Source organism: Amblyomma maculatum, chromosome 10, assembly GCF_055883805.1.
Source record: "Amblyomma maculatum isolate TAMU_Amacu chromosome 10, ASM5588380v1, whole genome shotgun sequence".
In the NCBI taxonomy this organism is placed as follows: Eukaryota; Metazoa; Arthropoda; class Arachnida; order Ixodida; family Ixodidae; genus Amblyomma; species Amblyomma maculatum.
Window position 1 is genome coordinate 95,399,512 of NC_139353.1, and position 24,267 is coordinate 95,423,778.

Consider the following 24,267-nt stretch of genomic DNA (forward strand, 5'->3'; position numbering starts at 1 on the left):
TTCATCGCATCCCTTCTGACAAGTGATCCTGACTGCACGCCGTTGTCCGCGTTCCTCAGCAGTGACATCAGTGGACGACCTCGCTTTTATTTTACTTTTTCGCCGGGTGCGTGGTAGTGCGGCGAGCAAGACATTCGCGCCGCGGTACGCAATGGAATGCGAATAGACGATTTTGCTACTGCAAAGGACTCTGCGTGCGGCTCTGCGGCTGCTGCACAGCAAAGTTTCGTTATGAGGCAGTGACCAGCTTATTAAGTCAATTTGAAAAATATATGCCACTATGTTTTTGCCTTAAACCTTGTGCATTTTTATTAATATGGTGATTGCAGAATTTTAAGTATTCCTTCCCTTTATATGGCACTGGAACAGGCATGTGAAGGGATACACGTAGTTTCTTAGGCTGATTCTAGTGGTAGTACATGGTTTTAGACAAGCTTTTGCAATTTTGGGAATATGGTACTGTCACATAAATAGTCTAGATAGTTTTTTTGAAGAGCAGAGCTACACACTGGTTCTATTTGCGTTGCTGTAGCTGCATTTAGAAAAAGTCACAGTTGTCTTAAACTTCAAATGCGTTTTTCTCAGTTCGGTGTTTTTGGGTACTGCACTCAGACTTACGGCATTTTTTCTATGTTATTTTTAAGTTACACTGTGAACTGAGGTATCATTGTAATCATACTAAAAAGATCTAGAGGGTGATGCTAATCATACTGCACTGCTTCAATTGTACTATTGGCAAATTAGCATGGTAATGAGAGCTAATTAGGGAAACGTTTATGTAAAAGGTGGTAATTATTTTTGGTGTTTTGCAAACGAAATTGCCAAAACGCCCCGTAAGAAGTGCCTTTTATTAATTCCTAAATCTACTGCAGTCCCTGAACCAATGCAGCTATCAAAACATACAAGTACAGATTTAAAATGAACATGAAAAAGTGATCAAGACTGGAATGTTTTATTCATATTGGACAAATAACAAAGAAAATTATTTTAAGACCCACATCTCTGCTTAAAAGTACAGACTGCAATAGAATAAAAGGCGGTATGAAGTCCAACTAAAAAGCGCGCCGTTAGGATCTAAAGCCGGAACCGCATGGAGCGTTTTTCGCGAGCGAAAAACGTGACGCGCGGCATACGGCCGCGTTGCCGCCGACGCGCGAGCACCCGCACGAGAAAAATTGAGCGGCGGTGTCGCGCCGCGTTTTCCGGGTTGCCAGACCACATAACTCCCAACGAAATGAGTTATCTCTGTTACCGCATATATAATATGCCCTTTAAATTACAGTACACTACAATAAAAACAATCATCATGTAATTATACAGCGACATTTCCTCCAAAGTGTATTTATCAAACTTAATTTCGAACAGCAACTTTGCGTGCGAAACACTACGCGCGAACGAACACAATACGTGAAGCACGTGGCTCCTTGGACGCGCGCACCAGCTTTCTCCAGGAAACAACAAATTGATTGATTGAATGTCCTTTATTGAATGGGAAGGCTCATGGCCATGGATGGGGATAAAGGGGAGTAGACATAATCTTCATTGTTTATTTAGGTCGTCACTCGAATCACATTGCTCTAACCAGGCCACTAAGCGAGCCATACTTGGCAAATATCATCTGTGTGTTTGCATCAGTTTCTAGAAGGGAACGGTAGTTCAGGCGGTAGGGTTCGATCTCGGGGCGTCCAGTAGAAAAAGCAGGGCATTCCCAAAGTAAATGAGATATGCCGCCGCAGGTTAGAGTCGTACAGTGGGGGCACGTAATCATTTTCTCTTTATACTGACGCCAGCGGGCCATAATACGTGGCGTGTAAGCCGCATGGGCGATGAGCTTATTCAAAAAGACTTCTTGACTTCGGGTGAGGTGGGTTCTTCTCGTAAAAGGTGGGTCTGGTGTGGCCACCTGCATGCGATGCTGACTGAGGCTACGAAGACAGGTCCGAGTATAGTGCATAAGGGCAAGAGAAGAGGTGAGTTGCCCGCCCAAGGTCGAATAAGGATGAAGCAAGGGGGGTGGGGAAGTAAATGTGGACATCCCACCTGCCAAGGCAGCCGCGGCGTGTGCCGCCGCATTGCCCCCTGATTCGTCCGAGTGACCTGGGGTCCAGTGAATAGCGACAGTTCTGGTCGCGAGTTGGTGGCGTTTAAGGAGGCGCTGTATAGCCGTAGCTGTTGCATCTTGTGAACCCGGAGTAGCGATTTCCTTGTAAGCTTCAAAGGAATCAGTAAGAATACGTAGTGACCCAGTTCCGGTGCAAGGCACTCCTGACAAGGCTCCCCAAATCGCGAGGAGTTCAGCGTGAAGAGGGGTACCCTGAGGTAGATGGCAGGCATAAGCGCCTGAAAGGGAAGGGTTGTCATCGCATACCCAGGCCATAGATGCGAATTCGCTTGTAATGGATGCGTCGGTGTATATGTCAGTCGTATCGGGGATTCGCTCTTGTCGGTGATGGGCAGCTAGGAGCTCCCGGGGAATGACAAAATCGCGGTTTATAGGTCGGCGATGGACGCGTGTGACTACTGGCATCTCCCAAGGGGGAAGTGATGCATATAGGGCTGGTGTTTTGTCGTTACGCTGTTCATCCCAGGCCAGCAGGCAGTTCCGTCAAAAAGGTTCTGCCGAGATGCGCGGAGAGCAGAGCCATCTGTTGGCAAACCAAACAACCAAAATGACACGTGACTGCACGCTAATTGGCGGACGCCGGCCGTGACGTCAGTGGACGCGCCGCGTGAGGCGTTTTTTTCTACGAAGCGTAGAACCACGCGGCGGCGCGATTTCGTAGTGGGAACTAGTGGGAACGCGTCAGAATGACGCGCGCGTCTCACCATCCGCGCGGCTATCGCGCCCTAAATCGCGCCATGCGGTTCCGGCTTAACGCTGCAAACCGCATACATCAATAAAGAGATGCTTCTGGAGTTTCAAGTTGCTTTCATCGCCTAGTTTATTTTCATTCGCATTCCTCATTTTCCGACGCAATGCAGCCTTTCAGGACACATGAAGAGCAAAGCAGGTCGTGTAAATCATCAGCTCGCTAAGCACAGTGTCTCGACGAGGGCTTGCGTGGCCCTGTACGGCTCCACGTTGGCGCCAGGCCTGCGGTCTTCGAAGTACCCTCTGCCGCGCTCCACTGTAATTCTCGGCACACGAACGCACACCAACTTGGAGCTGAAGCCAGCAACAAAGTCTCGAGTCGGCGTCGTCAGCGTACCAGAATTTAGACGCTCCTGGTTAGGCTGGCTGCTTCTCGGATCGTAGACGGTAAGGTGATAGTCGTTCTTGACCTTTAGCTTCTCCAGAGCATTTATGATCCACCTGAGATAACAAAAAAATATAATATTTTCCCCTTAGTGACAAAGTTAACTGAGTGATGAAGTTGACGTTAGCACTGCTATCTACAAAGTATCGTGTAGGAGCTGACCCGAAAGGTGCGCATACTTCATGTGGCTATTCCCTTCAGTGTATCGTTGAAACGGTTCAATTAGCGACTCGTCTCTTTGCGATTAAATGTCCAAAGTTCAGACAACTTTTTAAAACATGGCTCCTATTGAGAATTAACAATGTGTATTGAAATGTCAATCAATCCGCACTACACTTCACTCTTTCGTACGGGTAAATTTGTTTCATGGCAATAAAAGTTAGACGGAAAGTAACCCAATAGTTACCGATCAGTTTTCTGCAATTATTACTTTACCAGAGTGCACTTGTCCACTGTGATCAGTTAAAATACACGTAAAATATTTCTAACTGTAATCGGGTAAATATTTTTATGACATACACAACGCTGGCGTCATGCAAACAACTCAAGAATCAGAAGGCTAAATGGGCGAACATGTCCATACACGATATCGATCAGAAACTGTCGACAGGGTGTCATCCGGCTGGTGGCGAGGTGGAAATCCCTAGCATGGCTGTGCCAGTGAACCGGCCAACAAAATGTTTTGTTTTAAGTAATTGTGTTATAAATCACTATTACTTGTGCCAAGCTTCCGATGGCGAGCGCTTAGCCATATAAAGAAAATGTCTCTGTGACCATTCCTCAGAGCAGCGTCGCATGTGTTCTACATTACCATAAGCATCTTCTTTACGGCACTCGAACCAGTCTGCGGTAGGAAGAAGCGGGAAAGAAAAGACTGGAATAAACGCTTTCATAACACACAGCGAGGAAGGCCAATTTGCCTCCCGCTAGCGCTGTGCGATGTGAGTCTGCTTTCTGGGTACGTGCCTCTACCCGCGCCCTCCTCAAGGCTTATTGCTAACCCACGCATAGGCGTATTGAGGCTCGGCTCTTACAAACACTCATAACAATTTTGGCGATGATCCGTGAGTTTTACGCCGTTGCATTACATTCTCTGCAACTATGCCAACATACGGAGTATTGGAACCGTTCCACGGGGAAGGCGCAGCTCGGACCGAGTGCCTGGAGCGAGTGAAGCGGTTTTCCGACGTTGACAGCATCCGAGAGGAAACGCAAAAATCTGTGTTTATGACATGCTGCGGACCCAACACATACTCCTTGCTACGAAGTCTGGTGACGCCCAAGACGCGCGACCAAGTCTCAGTCGACGAGATATTCAGCGTACTCTCCAGCTACTTAATTCCCGAAGGCTTCCGTGGTGATGTGCCGCTTCACGTTCAACCGTTGGCATCGCCAGCCAGATGAATCAGTCAGAAATTGCACAGCATCACTGAGAAAGCTATTGGCGAACTGTGAGTACGGACCCATTCTTACTGAAATGCTTCGGGACAGATCCGTTTGTGGCATTAACGACGCACCAAAGAAGCGGCGTCAGCTTGAAGAGCCGAAGCTGACTTTCGAGTCAGCAGCCAAGGTCCTTGTTGCGATGTAGACTGCCAGAACTAACCAAAGCATGTTGATGCAAAAGCAGGATATGGTCGAAGCTCAGACTGTTTACACTGCTATGCGAGCGCAGATGACACCGATAATAAGTTATCTCTGTGGAAAGACACATTACGAAACAATATGCCAGCATGCCAAATTGCGCTGCAACACGTGCGGCAAGAGAGGGTATTTAGCAAGAGTATGCCTGTCTCCGAAAAGTGCAGACATGAAAGAGAAGAACTTTCAAGTAAGCACACAAAGGAAAGGCGACAAAAGCAGTCAGTGCACAGCCTTGAAGACACTGGGAAATTTTCTGCTACTAAGCCGCAGGTCTACAAAACGTGGGAGACGAACATGGAGGAAATATTTCCACCGTTTCTATTAGTGTTTCAAGCTGCAGGCAGATATCTTCAAATGGAGATGTGCACGCGAGCCAATGTCTGAGTCATAGGTGAAACAGCATTCCAACAGCGATTTCTTAAACTCCCAGTATATACTCCATACGTAATGTTAAAGAGTTACTGCGGACGGGTTACACCTGTTAGAGGCAAGGCGACCGTGCCAGTGCAGTTTGCGAGAACAGAGGCTACATTGCCATTGTTTATAGCACCTGACTCCTGTCCTACTTTCCTCGGGGAAAACCGGATCAGCATGCTCGACCTGGATGTAGCTCGACCTAAATGAAGTCAGAGTTGTCGGGTAACTTACCAGCCCTGATAACGCCTACTTGGTAAGCCGTTTACCTCTTCCTGCAGAGCTCGACGCAGCGACCAAGCCTGCGGATATTTTAACTCTGGAAAGTTCATATCTACGGCGTCCTTCGCGATACCACTCAGCGTCCAACAGAGGAACTGAGCGCATCGTGAAAATATTTACGAAAAGTTGAAAAAAAAAAACAGCGCCTGAAGACTTCCAGAACATTGACAGGGTCCTACGCGCTTACAGAACAACGCCACACGCGTTTACAGGATCCCTTATGCAGAACTTTCTGTGGGCAGGCAGCTGCAAATTCCCATTCAACGATTGGATCCCGACGTGGGAGCACACATGGAGTTCAAGAAATTAAGGCAAAAGCTTTGCCCCGACAGCAACGAAAGAAATATATTTTTCCTCCAGCAGGGGAGCGCGTCTTTATTCGAAACTTCCGAAAAGGCCCAACTTGCATTTCCAGTATCATCCGTTCTCCTTCAAGCTCTTCGTCTCTTCAGGCAGAGCTTAAAGAGGGAACGCTGTGGAACAAACATGCGGATCACGCGCGACCGCAAAGGATGACTGTCATTATCTCCAATGATGAGGAGCCCCTTCCATCACCAGCCGCGACAGCGGAAAACGAGTCGCCGTCCTCGTCTCCCTCCTCATCGAGTATTGAGCCGTCTACAAAAGCGTCGGCGCGCTTTTGAAAGCCACGTGGCACCCCCTCAGACCCCCAGCTCAGATGACCGTTTCGGGTTCAGAAGCCTGCGAACTACTATGGACTTCAGAAACACAAACAAGACATTGTTGTGCCCTTATGCCGCATTGCAGGCTTCATAAGAGAAGTAGGAGTGCGACGATTCCTCAAAGCAGTGTCCCACGTGTTCCCCGTTACCATGAGCGTCTTCTCTACGGCATGTGCTGGAACCTGCCTGCATAGGAAAAAAACGGGAAGGGAAAGAGTGGCGTAAATGCTCTCCCCGCGTACAGCGTTTAGAGCTGGTTTGATTCCCGCTAGCGATACAAGCAGTCTGGCTTCTGGATATTTCTACCCGCGCCTTCCTCAGGGCACGCGTCTTGATGCGCGGCTCTTAAAAACACCTATAACAATATCCGTCCTGAGTTATTGCACAATACATTTCATGATTGTAATGGTATCACAAAAGTCAATGACCTTCAACCTGTAAGCTATGTATCGCAAAGAAGCCACCCAAATAAGGTTAAACTATTTCAATGTAAAACTAATTCTTTTAAACATTGGTCTTTCCCAAAACGGTGGAAGAATGGAATAATTTGCCTGTATTCGAGGCTTATATATTATCCAATGACGTTTCTGTTTACCATTCAACACTTAAGTTTTTTTTTTCCCCTTCGTGGTTCCTTCTGTGATTAGTTTTAAAACTACGCGTAATGTCAATGGCAGTCCTGTGAGCTGAGAATTGAGCTCAAATTGTGTGCTGCTGTCATGTATTGCCAAGAGGTATTGTGATATTTGTTACACGTATGATTGTATCTTGCTTTGTTACATATCTCCCCTTCCGTAATGCAGTGTTATAGGGTCATCCAAAAATAAACAAATAAGTAATTAATACTTTCTTGGTCACCTCTTGTTCTCTTCCTGCCTTTAAGGGTTAGACTTTCAATATCTGGCTTCGCAGTTCCCAGCTGAATGTAAGCGTTGGCTACTACGCTTAGGGCCCCACGGGTGAATAGTGACAAGATGTAACTGATATGAAATTTTCTACTATGAAACACTAATAAGTTCGTATTCGTGACTGTGAGTTCCGGCCAAATGCACTCCATCTTGTTCTCATTCTCGTAGCTGCTTTAATCTAATGGTCCGGTAAATACGTGCTATCTGTCGCGGTGAATATAGCAGATGAAGTCTTACTCCAGACCGCCTTCAGCTCTTGAGGCCTTGGTGCTGAAGTTGACGTGGCCTGCGGAGCCAGGAATGCGTTTATCTTGGTAAGGCCGCGGATCAAAGCTGACCACGACGTCGAAGTCTTCAGCCACTCGCTGCAAGATGTAGCGGGAAATCCAAAGGTGGTCGCCCGCCTCGACGCCGGGTAGCGGCCCAATCTGGTACTCCCACTTAAAAAAAAAAACGCGGATGCTCAGGATAGATTTAGATAATGAACAACTTATTGCTTATGGACCACCTGAGACAACATACACATCTACGTGGTTCATTACAGAAGAAAACACGAGACTCTCATTTCCAACATCCGCTTTTTAAATTAAGCAATGCATTTGTTTATGTCTTCATTTTCTTTTAAAATGTCAATATTTATCGGGTTATTTATTTTTACATCTATTTTACAAACAATCTACAGTGGCCTAGGCATTACAGTGAGGACCATTGAGCGGATGCCCATTCACCATCTATCTTAGAGTATTGCGCGCAGTGGTTTCACGCCATGTTATCTTATTTGTTTATCACTCAATGTGGCATTGTCCAAAACAGACACCGCTTTACTAATGCACTCAATAGGTAATTTACTAATCCTCATAGGGAGTGCAATTTATGAAAGGAGAGGTAACAAGGCGTCCCAGATATGAATGGGAACGCGACAAGCGGTAACAATGAATTGAGCTAACCCGACGTACTTGTAAGGAGACTGAATTTACTGGATTAAAACTTATTTTACGAATGCATCGTTCAATTACATCTCATTGAAAATGCCTACGCTAAGGTCAGTTCTTGGTATTGTTGGTACTTATACAATTCTATCAACTGGTCCAAACGAGGCGCATGTAGGAGCATCACATTTTTGATGTCTAGTCTTTCAGTCGGTCAATCCGTGTCAAGAAATGGCAATATAAACCAGTGCAAAATCTACAGCACGTAACTTGGAAACGGCACAGGCTTTACCTGAGAAAGAACCGCCTCTGCGTTGGAGCCATACAGCTTGACGCCGGCGTAAGAGCATGCCTTGATATGTGCATCAGCTACCTGTCGGCCAGCGGTGTTTCCGGTTCCAACAGCATAGAAGTAGGTCTCTGTGTAGTGGATACATGATTCAAAAGAACAAAATAAATACCTTGTAAGGTCGTAATAGAGAGGTAAATGCATTTCGCCGCTAATTCGAGGTAGGTAGGTAACATCTGATGAGAAGAGAGGAGTCGCTGGAGAAAGATTTGATGTTGGGAAAGGTTGAGGGTCGCCGGAGAAGGGGTAGGCAGCGAACGCGATGGTTAGATGGCATCCTCGGGGCACTGCAGATGAAGTTATGTGATGTTAGGAAGATAGTGAGAGACTGGAAAGCGTGGCGTGACATGGTCAATAGGGTCACGAAGAGTCGGACACGACTGAACGACTGAACTGAACTGAGGTAACATTATTGATTCCTGTAAGAATCAAGCAAGGGAGGAGAGAGGGAGCAGGATGACGATGGGCCCTCGATCCGCTGTAGATGGCCGGGAACATTCGTGCTTCGCGGACCCATTTCGCCCAGCCCACTATACGAAGCTCTATCTCCAGCTGCGAGCTGCGCAGAGCAGGTACTATTCAAACCCGTGATTGCTCACACTACGGAGCCGCAAGCCGACCATGGCAGGCCGTGCTCTTTGGAACAAAGCAACGAAACATGCCGGCAGCGAACAGGCTGTGATAACAATGCCGTCTAGCAGTAAATTAGCTAAAAAATCGAAGGTCGTCCGACTGAGCAGCAAGGTTTCGAGCTAAGGGTTTAGGATAAGAAATATACTCCAGTAAAGCACGAAGCACCAGCTGGTGGGATACGTTTCCTCGAGACATCGCCTCGCTAGCGAGAGCAGAGCCCGCAGCGATGCGTCAGCAGGGAGACTCTTTTTCGATGTTGTTTCATGCACAAGTTAGCCTCGTCGCTGTTGTCATAGTTTTGTTTTGGTTTTGTTTGCTTTTCAGCACACAGCACCATCAATCGAGAGGGCCTCGTGTGGTGTCAAAAATATGTTTCGGCCTGACATTTTGGTTCGTTTTGCTTCATGATCTCGGGACAGTATAACCTTCGACTCGGCGTCGCCGTATCTCTCAGCCTTGAACATGCCTTTTAGTCGTTTCCGACTGCTGGAGCTTGATCGGGAGCACGTTGAACCATGTTCGCGATGATTAGGGTATAGTTTGATTGAGGAGCCATCATACGCCTTTGAAATGGTTGTACGGCCTCTCCTATTCAACTCCTGATTCGCGGCTTCAGTTCATCTCTTGAGATCTAGTGAAACGGTGACTAAATGACAAACCATGTTCTCTTTCCCTCTGATACCGACCTTGTCGTGCTTGCTTCGCAGCACCTTGTCCAGGTTTGCAGCATTACGAAAACAAATTCTAAAGCGTGTCACTTATATGCGCGTTGCAGGTCATTTGTTGCATATTTGTTAGTCCCGGTCCAGGTGCTCCAGTGAACCTCCCATCAGCATTTCCTGCTCTAAACACCATAATCAACTTCGAAATAAATTTCAAACTATGCATAAACAAGTGACATTGATGAATTAGGGGTTACCCAAATGTTCCAGCTCCATTCGCGCTGTATGAAAATTGCAACTTTGAAATATTGCAGTATGTTATCGCTGATATCGCGCATATCAATGGTCCGAAGTATAGCACTTCTAATGAACACAAAAGGGATCAGATAGGCCTTAAAAGAATTTACATCGCATCTCGTCACAGCTACAAAAGGGTACGTAAGATACAATAAGAGAAGGCACTTGTACAATGCAGTGACCACAACAATGCAACACAAACGTCACTAAAGTAAGAATGGAAGTCGTAGTGCAAAGAAGCTCAGAAAACGACACATTTTTACATATAAATGTATAAATATATAATGTAATGATGTCAGCGAGCAGCCACCAAACATGCGCAGCGAACGAGCTCAGCGGAAAAAAGAGGAGTCGTCTGGCCACCCTGACGAAGTATAAGCAATCATGGCGACTAAGTCGACCGAGAAGAGAATAAAGATGGACTCCGAGGAGTACGGGCACGTGTAGCACTATTTACTAGTGCAATTGTTAATAAACAGTTTGAAGAAAAGGCAAGAAAAGGCATCCAGAATTTAATTCTCTTGCCATAAAACAATCAAAATCACCTACAAGGGTAACAGCTATGTTTAAAGTTCATTGCGAAACGTTCTGGCATCAGCATCTGCGTACGTAAAGGACTATATAATGTTTATAAATGATGCATAAAAAAAACAAAAAAATCAAGTTCCGTAACCTTAGCAAACATTTGCAACCAAATGACCTGGTGAGTTGTAAGTTGTATTGCATCATATCAATATTTAGGCCATGCTACTCTTCTTTCGCCGGAATTTGCATGTGGCAAATGCGGCCTTATCTGCCAGAGGAACAACAGGTCCCCAAAGTGTCCCATAATTTTTTATTCAGCCACTGCAGCTGCTCACAGTTTTATCACGTATTATACAGGTAATCGCAAACTTCACCCTAATGTGTAAAACTGCACACTTCCAAATGCAGATCTCGAAGCAAATTCGAAATTTCGCGCTGACCTCATGGCATGCGAAAAGCAGGGGCTCCACTCTGGCCAGCTAGGTGTTAGCCTCATGAGGACTCATCCCACCATCTCGCCTGCCCCGTCCGGCTTTGGAGTCGCTGGTAACCTTGCTGATGAATCGGACTACCTCAATTCGTTAGGTTATTTTATTGCGAGCTGGCGTTTTTGTTATTACAGCAGTAAATGCCTATTTGATGGCGCCACTTGTTCCTCTGTTCCAAAAAGCACAGCCCTCAGTGGTCGGCGTGCGCTCTGTGGCGCGCGATTACGGGCTTGGTGGTCGGCGGTTTGAACATGCCGCCATGAATAACGGCTGAAATGCATTTATTCCTCTATATATACCCTCAAAACATAAAAAGATATGAATCATTCATACTCTGGAAAACTAAAGAGCTGGATACCTAATATTGGCCACTACTTGTGTCCAGAAGCAAATATCTTACTAGCGAGTCCACATTACAGCTGTTTCTGCTGTGCTTCAAGCGCTGGTCTGTCACGAGACCAAGGAATTCGTTATGTATAAAGTTCCGGTCTCGTTTCATGGAACACCAAGCTGCTTGCACACAATATGCAGAATAAAACGCGCACTCACGTAATGCAGTTTGCCGGGTTTCACGTGAATCACTTAGAAACCGCAGATCCAAAAAAATAGGTTTGTCTAAAAGCTCCGCAGTGAAAATCGACATCCCAAGCAGCAGGCAAGGAGTTCAACTCTTCGGTTCAGCTAACCCAAGAATTCCAACCGGGTTAGTTCCAGCAATAATATTTGATGCTCAAATTATTCTTTCCTAAATATTCCGCCCTTTGAATCTTCATTCTGAATATTATTTTTATGCCTAATCTTCAAGTGGAGTTTGCTGGTGACTTGAAGATTTTTCGCCCCGTGAGCGCTACAATGGAGTCTAACGAATTGCAGACAGGTGTGCATTTAATGCGGTAATGATCCGCATGCAACACCCTAGTGCTCAACTCTATTAGAAAGGTAGCATTTTTCTTTGTTATAAGATGAAAAACCAACACTCTACAGCAGGAATGTAGGGGGCAATATTGTACGCCATTTTCACGGTGGCAGTTTAGTTGTTACCTATACTCCCAGATGATACTTAACGTACCGATTAAGCACGTAATACGCTCTAATTTCAGCATGTTAGGCATTATCATGACCTGCAGGGAATTTCGGCTCGAAAGATTGCGTCTTGCTCCTGTACAAGTAACTTAATTGTGTAGACAGGATGGATTTCTATAGTGTTGACTAGTAATCCGGGCAGTTGCAAGCCACAAAAGAAATTGTTTAAAACCGTTTGTTTGGTTTTTCGATGCCGACATATAGTAGGTAGGAAGTACTACTTTGAATACAAGTGCCTATTGTGGCCACTAAAGCTTATTCTCTCTCTAGACGGCATGGCTTACACAACGCTGTTTCCTCGTAGAAATATTTACATGGTCTGTTGGATTGTTTCATGTTTACCGCAGTTAAAGCGCAAATACCAAATAGATGACACTCTCGGCCAGTCTATGTAGTCGCGTTGTATATATTATCTGTCACAGTGCACCCAAGTAAAGCACACTTGCTTTTAGAGCGCTACCTCTGGGGCTTTCCCGCTGCCGAAAAGCCATTGGATTTTGGTCTTGCAGTCGCTCAGTTCGTTCTGTCCCTCTCTCTTCGGTGTTTATGGGCATTGTGGCGCTACCACGCGGCTACAACAGATAGCTCTCTGATCTCATCTACTCTGCTGCACGAAAGATGGCGCGACAACCTAGAGCATATACTTCGCATTTGGCCCACTGAGCGAAAAGGAATGCAATTGTTTCTGTATTCAATAAATACATAAATTGTTTGTTTGGTATTACATCTAATGACGTTTACGCCGCACTAATACAGCCGGCATTAAGGTCTCCGTTCCAGGAGAGCTTATAATAACAGTTTACACTACGTTCTATAGTTGCGCCTTATTTGATGCTCAATATTAATGTGTTTCATCGTGGCTGGTCTTTGTTACGACTTAGCAGCCCGATTTCCGGCGCAGGCATAAAAAATAAAGTGCGTACTTACTCAAAGGCTCGAGTTCCTGATCTTTTGCGGTCCACCCAAGTGGAATTCCATCTCGCCCAAAAAGCACGTATTCTTGCTCGATGCCAAACCAAGGTTCTTGGTCTTTCGCTTCTTCCATTGTCTTCAAGCATGAATGGCGCGTGTTATTTTCTGAAGAAATAGAGCTTCATGTATTTGGGGCAATTAACCAATGTAGAGTAGAGGCAGAAAGGAAGGGTGGAGAAGTGAAGGCTAACCGGAGCAGTGAAATCGAATTTGTTCTTTTGTAATTCATTTTTAAATCATCTACTCTTTTCTTCTTTCACTTCATCTCCCAGATGGCGTAGGTTTTAATTTTAAGGTATGTTTCCAGCTATTAATACAGTAAATTAAGGCATTGTATCAAAATCAGACTGTGATTTGCATAGAATCAACGTTATTTTCTCAGGTGCAATTTAAATAATATCGTTCAGTGTAAAATAAACTGAATAAAAATCTGCACTCAAAAGAATAAAAGTGGATCACAGCTTGGTTCGTTTCTCGGATCGCTTTTTTTTTCTATGTAAAAAAAGTTTACTGTCTTATCTTTTATTGCGTGCAAAAAAGTTATATACACCCTTGAAACGGCCTGTTATTGCACTTAACATTGTAGATCGCGATTAAAGAGTTATCAAGCAACAATGTAATACTACATATAAAAACAAACAGTTGCGTAGCTGTAACCTCCAAGTCAAACGGGGACAAAATAATTTCACTACAGGCATAAAACTGTCCATTTTTCAAGGAAAGGAAAATCGAGGGGCTCGGTATGAAACACACACGAATGGCGCCAACATCTACAGAAAGCATAGGGTGTTTTGGGTGAGTTTATCAACGCAAAATAAGATTGTAATAATAAATAAAATTTACTAGATACCAGAAGAAAAGCAACCTAACGTCACCGGTGAGTTCGAACCCACAACCCCAGAATTTCTCATTTGGTGCTCTTACCAAAATCAATATGCAAAAGACCAAGGTAATGTTCAACAGCCTCCGGAACGAACAGCAGTTCATAACACGTAGCAAACACTGGAAGTTGTCGATGAATATGTCTATTTAGGACATGTAGTAACTGCCGATCCTCACCATAAAAGGCAAATAACTAGGAGAAAAAGATTGGCATGGAGCGCATTTGGCAAGTATTCGAAGATTGACTACCAGCTTACCAGTTTCGCTCAAGAGGAAAGTATACAACAGTTGCATCTTACCTGTACTCACCTACGCGGCTGAAACGTGGACGCTAACAAAAAGGGTCCTACTTAAGTGGAGAACAACGCAGAGGGCTATGGAATGTAAAATGGTAGGGGTAACATTAAGAAATAGGAAGCGCGCAGATTGTGTCAGAGAAATAACTCTATATGACATTTTAGTGGAAATCAAGAAGAAATAGGAATAGGCAGGACATGTAGTGCGAAGAGAGGACAACCAATGGTCGCTAAGGGTAAAAAACTTTATTCCTAGGGAAGGAAACGGTAGCAGGGGGCGGTAGCAAGTGGGATGGACGGATGCGGTTAAGTTCGCACGGATTAATTGGATGATGCTAGCGCAGGACCGGGTGAATTGGAGGAATATGGGAGAGGCCTTCGCCCTGCAGTGGGCATAGTCCGGCTGGTGATAATGATGATGATGATGATGGTGATGATGATTTTCTTACCAACTAAGCTTTCGAGATTGTTGTTTCATCTTCTAGTGTCTTCGGTATTTATTATGGGTGTACCCTATACCGGAGACTCTTTGCCTGCCTCAAAAACTCTTTCTTACCCTGTGTCATGTTGACCCCTTTTCATAATGATGCCACTAGAACACCCTCAAGGAATATGTTGCGCCCCACATAAACCCGTAAGAAAGCAGAGGATTGAACAACTATCAGTATAGATCAGTGGATAAGAGCACCGGACGTCAAGTTCGGAGGTTGTTTGCTCAGATTCCAACGGCGGCAAGTGGTCGTTTTTCCGTCTAATTTGCAGTCATATGTCTCTGTCATTACCATGTTATACCACATTCAACAATACCAAAAGAATGTGAAAATGTTTAACACGGCTAAACCTATAGGAAGAAAAAAACGAAAGAACTTGACTCCTCCATGCATGTCTGAAAACATCAAGGACACCACAGCCGAGTAAATACTACACGAAAGCGCCTAAGACATCTGAACGCATAAGTTTTCGTAGTTATTAACCATTCAGCGACATCGTTCAGAACTTGTACTTAAGGCGGATACGTATCACTATTGCTAACTATCTATAGAGGTACTTCAGCCCTGAGTAAACTGTCCTTACAATCCTAGACGACACGAAGGGATCAAGGGCATATTTCAGGGGTAGGTCATAGGAGGAAAGCCAGATGAGCAGCGTTGGCAGGAAAGGGAATACAGGGAACTTGAAGCCTGTGTGGCATTGTTATATGACATATTTGGGGAGTTCTGTACCAGCGCAAATGAAGTTTGCCAGATGTGTGAAGGAGAAGCAGGTGTGCGATGAAGAAGGAGCGAAGCAGCAGAAGTGCGCGCCCCCGCTCCGCGCGCCCCACGTGCGATAAAGGAGCGAGCGGCGCGAGGCCGCGCGCTGGTAGGCACATCAAGGAGGTATGAAACGCACGCTTCCAGTCTCTAATCCGCGGGTGCACTGCTCCACGTCTCCCCGGCCTGCGTGCCGGGGGCTGGGAAAGAAGACGCCTTTTTCCGGTGGAAAGAAATGTTGCCCAACCAACCAACCGAATAGCTGCAGAAGAGCGCAGCAAAGCTTTCGTTCTAAAAATGCATTTTGCTGTTGGAGTCCGTAGTTCTTGGCTTCTTTCGTATTGATCAAAGAGATGCGTATATTTAGGAAATATTTTATAGCGATCCCGTAATCAGGTACCTGAGATAAGAATGCTTGTCAAGAAATTAACTTCGTGTGCGGCACATTAACGTAAGGGCAGAAACCTATTATCGTTTAAACATTGCGTGTTGTCTAATTTTTCCGTATTTCACTATTTCTAAGCTTCTTAAACTCACTTCGAAATCGTACCTCGCACCCACATTACTCTCCAGAAAAATGGTATCGGGCACCTATCGGAGACCAGCTCTATAGACACTCTGACATCATGTCTTTGGGCGTAATTCGCGATTACAAACATAGATTTTGGGGAACACCATCATAAACACAAATGTATCTTAAATTATTCCGTCTTGTAACCGCTCCAAGTGCTTCAAAACACGCTAATAACTGGTAATCTTTGTCTACCTATAATGAGATGCCTATAAAACCTCGAACAGTAGTATTTGTCAAAGATGAAATGTGCAGGCTCAATTAGATCGAAGCTTAAAAACCACTCCAACCTTGCGCCCGCTCTAATACGACAAAATCAGAAACGTATACCTCAGTGTTTAGTGAAGCGTTTATATGCTCCAGCCAAAATAAACTGTCTAGAAATGTTTCATTGTTCTAATGGGTCCGTACCTATAGCCTTGGCTAAGGCTCTGGTTGCTTATGTAAACGCTAGCTCTATGTGTCTTTTCTGTGCAACAATAAAGCAAACATTAAATTTAAGAACAGTAACTCGATCTTGGCCACCATCTTAGCACCGCTACGTAGCTAGAAAAACGCTGCATAACTATCTCTCCAAGAAAGCAGCGTACGTCGCTCTTAGTCGCGTTGGTTTATTGTAAGGAGTGGCTACTTCCTTATTTGCAGTGCAACACATCTAATCTGTGTGTTTTTTCGTAAATCAACAGGACTCTTTATATATGTTTATGCAAAAACTGACTTTCGAATTGCAAGTAATTCCGCCTTCAATAATCTTTTTTTTTTTATTTGCGCATATTATCCTACTTATATTTAAATTAGAGAAAGAAGCCTGAATGGAGACGAAGCCTAGGCGTTTGACTGAGATTCGGAACGGCACCATCCCAGATCTTACACAAAATACTAAATGTAAAACATTTACGCTATCGAATAGTGCGCGTGACTTGGGAATAACATATACGTTACCGCCTGAAAAGGGCTGTTAAAACGTTTTCTGCTAGTGCATCAAGGTCTTTGACCAAACCATAACCGGCACCGCCGTTACTACAAATGTTTAATTAAAACAGGGGGGAAGTGACATGCGCACACAAAAACAGCAATGACTTTCAAACATACTATCAAGGCGAAACTTTCATATGTCTCTTTTGCTCTACGCTAATTTAATCTGTCTGGAAACACAGCTGCAGCTTTTTCTGCTATCGAGATGTGCGGTTGAAATGCGGCGGACATCGGCGCTCTATATACGCGCCGTGGCATTTAGAGCCGGTACATTTTTTAACGTCTTCATGAAATCATTTTTCCCTCTTTTTTTACGCAACATATTTCGCTTACGGTTTTCAATCAGGCGTGATGCGGTATTTCGTCCTGCAGGCTTTCTCCTGTAATTAGGCGCATTCAAAAAGTATGGTTGCACACAGCGAGGGAGAGGGTGCATCATGGGGAGCGATGCACTGCAGCTAGACTCAGCGCAGCATAAAATACAACCTGGACGTACGGTATCAAGCATGTAATACCTTAGGGACCACACACGTGGCGTCGTTGGCACACACGGTCTGATACCTCTAAACTTCAAAACCAACTCGTCAAACATGGCATTAATTTCGGCAACCAAGAGTTAAGAATGAACATCTTACCGTTTGGTTTGCGGTCCGCATTAAGAACTTCACATAGAACCAACTTGTTCCGACCCAACAGGAAAGGATCTCGAAATAAAGCTACTGGCACGAGACAAAGCTCCGAGTCCTCCCCTGCGTCTCGCCACTGGTGGGTCCCTTTACCGCAAAAGGAAGCTTCTGGGCACTCTGACAAGAACGAAAAATCGCAGTCAAGGGGATTCGTGCGGCGATATAAGCGTTGACATTACACTAAGCTTTAATTTGGATCGACCGTTTTGTCTCCGAGTTTGCTTCGATCGTGGGTGTGTGAAATGGGCAGGTTTGTGGCAATGTTCTGAATGGTTTGAAGGTTTATTTCCGCAACTGGTGCTGCGAGGACAGCCTGGGAAAAATCTGTATAGACAGCTTGAGAAGTCCTGGCTTCCTTTACAGAGCAGCATTGACGGCAGCAGATTACAACATCAAAGAAAACGTCAGAAGAAAAAAAAAAAACACGTATGTTCGGTACAGAGAAAGAGACATTTACGTTCAGTACGCAGTACATTGTACTTGTATAGTACAAAACTACACGAACATTTGGGGCAATTCTTTCTGTTAAATATTGGATAAATTTATATTTTTATTAGTAGAACTGGTTCAGAACTATCGACGGAGCTCGTTGAAAGTGGTATGGAAGTAGGTGTAGCTTCGTAAGTCGGTATACGCTTGCACCTTGACGGTGGGCACCCGGATAGATATGCATCCGCCGAAGGCAACTTGGAGGTGGCACCTTCCTGGTCCGAAAAGTGCCCGCCATGTCAGGGTCTCACAATTACAGACACAGAAAGAGTGGACGCAGCGGCTCATGTACTGTAGAATGTGCTCATACACTTACCCTCTCCATTTCTCTAATAGGCTCCCGCCCTTTCTCCTCTACATACAAGTGAGGGTTGTAGAAATGTGGCGGATCATAATGAGTCGCTTTTCTACACTGCACTCTTGTCCACATTTCACCACACTCCGCTCCGCAGCCACAAATCTGAGGATAGAAGCTATGTTTTTCGAAAGTCGCAGCGGTAATGCTAAGGCATTACATTTTAATGAAATAGTCTGGAAATAACGACATGTGTGCATTTGGTTTTGATTCAACCAAATGGTTTCTATGGTTAATTATTGCGCGTAAGTTATATGCACCTCAGTGCATATGCTAGTATTCAGGTGCTAGATCTAAATACAGGGGAGCATCTAAGCTTCCCTTTGAGGCTTTCTCACTATGGCGTTCACGATGCCAATGTAGAACATGAAATCGAAGTGAGAACAAGGACTATAGTACCAGAGCTCTTTCACTTTACTTTCATTGCGCTTTCTCGATCAACAGGGTATACCAACTCGCCCAAACGCAGCCATTATTAATGCCTTCTCCCTGCGGCTTCCCTCGCGAGTCCTTGTTAGTCTTCATGCACTCTGCCATTCGCTTATGCAGTAATTTTTTAAATTTCAGTCTATCTTATTTCACACATACTCATGAGCATACAGTTGCAAGCCTACCACATGGTATGAAAAATCTGAAAACCCAACATATAAAGCCGCGCTTTAACCAAGCCATACGGTCGCGCCTACGTGGCCTAGCAAAACAAGCATGTTTCTCTGACTCGTGACACCAGGGAGCCGGAGCGTTTCATTGCCATTGCATCCTGCCATCTCAAACAAGCTGCGCGAGTTCACAGCTTTGGTCAACGTGACTAGGGCAACGGGTGACGACGTCGCATAATACACCGACCATTCTCTTACGGAATGAGTCATTATATATAGTGTACATCTCGATATTTCTCATGGCTTTGTCTAAGGCCTCCAATCGAAAGGCCAGGAGAGCAGGATAAGACAATAACAATCGGTGATAACTGAAATAAATGACGAAGTGAGGCAGGAAATTCAAGGATGTTGCCACCGATAAAGAGAGGGAAAAAGTGAAAAGAATAACAAAACTGTCTGTGGCTTAGCTCTGTTTTGCCAGAATATACAAAATGAAAGTTTTGTTTACCTTGATTAAGCCTAACTTAGCGCTTGAAAGACTCGCCGTTTTGGTTGTAGGTAAGGCATTTTGTTTTATTCATGGTTTGAATTTAAAGATATGAAGATGCTCACAAAATATTCTACCGCTAACACGAATGCCGCCATGCTATCATTGCCTTCTGGCCTAGCTTTCCAGCTACCACCTCCGTATCTTAGTATCATCATCGCTCAGTTGCTGTAGCTACCGAGTGAACGTGGTCAGCAGCAAGATACTCACGATTCCGTCTTTGAGAGGCCGGAGAAACAAAATTACTTTGGTAAAATAGGGCGCCTGAGTGGTGTCGCAGCTGCCAAGCCAATGTTCTGCGAGTGACACGGAGTACGCTCGTTAGACTCAGGAGACTCAGCGTAACGGTCGCAGGCGGGCCCGAGCTCTTCCCATCACCTATGTAGCAGCAGAGCAGTGCGTTGGGCGACGAAGGCCTCGATGTAGATGCAGATTCAGAACAGGTCGTCAACACTACGGACTGCCATATGGGACGACGTTCAAGCTACGGAGGCCACGTTGGAGCGAGGGCTCAGAAAATATAACAAGCGTCAGCGCAAAGCAGCCGCTACTCTTCTGCGACAGCTCAGACCAGCATTTTAAATAGGCCGTTGCATAAGTTCTATTTTTGTAAGCCCGAAATGCTTGAAGTTTGTGTAGGTGGCCCATCGCCAGGGATATTAGAGCCAGAAAGAAAGGAGAACACGCGCTGACGTTAAATGAGGACATGATACTAGACCGAAAGGAAAACACGGCGACGAACCTAAACCACTTTTCGTGGTCCCTACACGCTGCGCTGCCGCTGGATTGGCGAATGCGTCAACTGCCTACGTACTCCCATGGTTAGCGAAGTCTGCAATTAACGTGAAGGAATTTACGCTCGGTCCAGCAGTGTAAGCAACGCATGTGCACTCCTGGCAGCATTGGAAGAGCTAGGTGACTGCGCATTGTGAGTAGTTTGGCGGTACTGTGTTGCTACATGCTATTTTGAGGAGGGGATACTTGTAGCGGTTTATGTTGGCCTATTGTTGGAACCCCACTCATGCTGACCAGGAGCTGAGAGAAGAGGATGATGGGCAGGGGTGAGGTAGGATAACGTCTTTCATGCCTACGTCGCTACTGTCGTTTGGAACACGACCTGGAGAGACAGGTGCAGGCCTAAAAGAGAGTGATTTAGCCGGACTCCAGGTACGTCAGCCCTAGCCAGCGGGCAGGTAGATAATTCCTTGCGAGAAGAGGAGTTGGACCTCCATGCCCGAAATGCGCCGAAGGCTCGGTATCCTGGCTTCAGTTGCTTGCGGTGGCAGACAACGCTGGGCATGCCCTGACCTAGCATTGCACCAGTGTGCCAGTATGCTGCCGTCGTCATAGGATGTACACCACCGCAAAAATAACCGTTAAAGTTTCTGTTGCATTATCTATCGGCACGACTATTAACCAAACTGGCTCCTCGATACAATTCGCATGCACCAGTGCTCAGAGGTGCGTTCTGTGCTGTTTCGTGACCCGCACTTAGACTATTCAATATTTCCACTAGCACCGCCTACTCAAAATGGTCTACAAGGGTAACAAAAAGCCTTATATGCTTGCATTTATTCTCAAATACTGGAATGGCATTGCTTTTTTTTTCTCTCAGTGCCGGCTACAACAGTGCTGACACAGGCTTTTCTGAAGGAGCAGGCGTTGACGCCCATCCGTTATAAAGTGCTAAATGCGTAGAAGGCACCCACTAGAATGGAAGAACGGTAATTTGGCAGTATGTTTTGAAGCTATAGCTGCCGGTGGTTCAATATTTCTAGTCAGATGTTTGATATTTCTGCCGTTAAATTAACCAAGTACAGCTGATGCAATCTGAGGCAATGATTACTGTGCAAGTTGGAAAGCTGCGGGCGTAAAAATTACTTTAGTGCCATAGAAGATTTCTCGATAGCCTTATCGAGAAATGGAAGCGGTATGCTTTGACCAAGTCGACTTACTATACCGGCAGATACGTTTAGTTGTTCTATACAAGTTTTACTTTGATGCAAGTTCAGTCAGTATGAGTCACATGCAAGCAGGCATGCATATCACCTTATTTTGCAACAGTGCATACCAGTGACTGACCAGAGCGAAATCTGCCAAGCTATTTGCGGCTCGCTCGTTTTCAGCTGCCCCGCGAAGTTCAAATGATAAAGATTAGATTTGAAGAACCGTTAACTTTAACCATCCAACAACCTACTCTGCAATCATTATTTTATTGTCCACTTAGCGTAAATGCGAAACGAAATTAGTGCCATTAACACGGTCATCTGATTAGATTTAAGGAAAATTTGCCGTGGTGGTCTACCCCGAACCGATTCCTACAACCTGTAGTTCTTTTGCGTAAACAGAAACATACGCGCTAGAAAGATTTTGCAATTTGCTTCCACCGGAATATTGTTGCTGGCAACGTTTAGAGCTCAACATCGAAAAGCCATCGCGACCGGTCAACAGGAGCGACTTCTTTGTAAAATTTCGAAATATGGATTGCTGTGAAGCTCGTGACCATCAGTCTCCTTAAAAAGAGTAAATGTAGACGTAAGATAAACAGAAAAAAGAACAGCATCAATGAAAAGTGAATTTTACGCTCATTGCAGCCTAGTGAAGGCAACCCTTCTTTTACTGTGCGACAAAAAAGCAAGACTGAAACCAAGCACCACGCTGTTTAACGATTTTGATACCGAACAAGATTTTTTCCCTCTGCAGCAAATGAAAATATTGTAGTATCTATATGCCCGTACTATTTATGTCTTGTAAAATCAATTGACCTTTGCTTCATAAGCCTCTGCGCAAATCCTTTTTTATATATGAAACTACCTCGGATTCAGTAGCCACCTAGACACTGCACTTTAGCAGGTCACATTGATAGTCAGCAAGAACATGTTGTAAAGCAAAGGGATCGAATAAGGATGACTTAGAGAAATATTATGCAAACTGGCCCTAATGAAATAGGCGAAATTTAACAATCAATTCAAGTTAGCGATGTACAAAATCCCCTTCAGCCAAACTGTTTCACAGAAACTTATAAAATGCACCCTTCATTCGTCAGAAATGCATATTGTCGCCCCTTTCAGAAATCCTACCTCTACTCTTCCGACTAAGTGATAGCGAATCACGTGATTCAGAGTAGGTTCATAAATTAGCCGTACTGATATCACCTGTAGGAGACACCGGTTCGTAGTTCAGGACCAACATCTTGGACCGGAGAGTCTCCATCGACGCATCGACGAACACGTACGTGCAGAAGACTTGGTCATTTGGTTGCTCGAGTTCCAGATACTTCTTGAAAATATCTGGCCTTGGAGTTGCCATCTAAATAATTCAGTGCAGCGAACGTTATCGGAAAGGGAAAATCACGCTGTTCCCAGTTGTGTGCGTTGAAACAGATCGCCTTTTCTGTGCAATTCGAAAGCTGTGGAAAGGCTTGGGAGCAGAACCGTGTTGGTCAGCTCAAAGTAGGTTAGAGAAGCTCCCACTGAGGGGAACAGGTGGAACGTTGTAATAAGCACGCCGCTCTTACGCAACGAAAACGACCTACCTACCGCTGCGGTTTATTTCTGGAGCACAACCTGTGTCCTAATAGGCGGCGTAAGCCCGGCTACAGCTGCGTGAAGCCAGCGAAATAGGTTCTATTATCTCTACATTTTTCTGAACATTGGTCGGCGCTTTCCAGGCATTTTAATTTGTATATTTTGCCTTTATGCAAGGAAACGAACCCCTGAACGGCTCTCGAACATATCTACATAGCTCTGCGCTAACATTCGGTCATCCCTATTTGGGGAAGCTATATGGTAGTACAGAGGAAAACGATATAACGATAGTATAAATATTTCTGTGCTCTGACCGGTCATCAAGCAGCCTCTCGTCTAGTTTACCAAGTCTCACTGGAGATCTCGGAAGGTACAATTAAAATTGTAATATTATACTTCATCAAGGTCCACACATTATCAGGATCGGAATGCACACCAGTTTCATGAATCAAGTGGTCCGGGACATTTTAATTTTGAGCCAGCCCAGGTTGGGGGGGGGGGGCATTTCTTGGAGTTCAATTGAAGACCTGAGCGACGGAAGGTGACCACGATGATAAAAGGTCGGGGAAGGTGGCTTGCAAACATTGGGAAGAAAACGACGGCGACATCATCTAAGTGGCATAAGCATGTTATTATTTTGAAGCCACCGAGGAGTGAGTCCATCGTGCGCCCAAAGTTCGCAGGAGCGTTACAGGGGCCTAATGCTATGATGCCCTTCAGTGAATATAGTTCGTCGGGTGGGACAAATGCGGTTTTCTCGCGATCTCGTTCATCGACAGCAGTTTGCCAGTAGACAGAACGCCTCTCCATGGAAGAAAAATAGCTGGCAAGATGCAAGCACTACAGCGTTTCCTCAATTCTCAGAACGGGGTAAACGTCTATTTGAGTTACCAAATTAAGCTGTCGTATAGTCGACACAAAGTCTTCATCTTTCGAATTTCGTTTTCACTAAAACGATAAG

At 45.1% G+C, this 24,267-nt stretch overlaps 1 protein-coding gene across 1 annotated transcript; it reads right to left on the reverse strand.

Annotated features, from left to right (window-relative positions):
* Nucleotides 1-2,917: 2,917 nt before the first annotated feature.
* LOC146177040 (glutamine synthetase-like) lies at nt 2,918-23,259 on the reverse strand. Its single transcript, XM_084581079.1, has 6 exons — nt 22,935-23,259; nt 17,739-17,906; nt 13,082-13,231; nt 8,410-8,537; nt 7,426-7,628; nt 2,918-3,313 (listed from the first exon to the last, which is right to left on the reverse strand). The coding sequence occupies exons 1-6, from the start codon at nt 23,086-23,088 to the stop codon at nt 3,025-3,027; spliced, it is 1,092 nt and encodes a 363-aa protein (XP_084437205.1). The 5' UTR covers nt 23,089-23,259; the 3' UTR covers nt 2,918-3,024.
* Between the last annotated feature and the right edge of the window lie 1,008 nt (nt 23,260-24,267).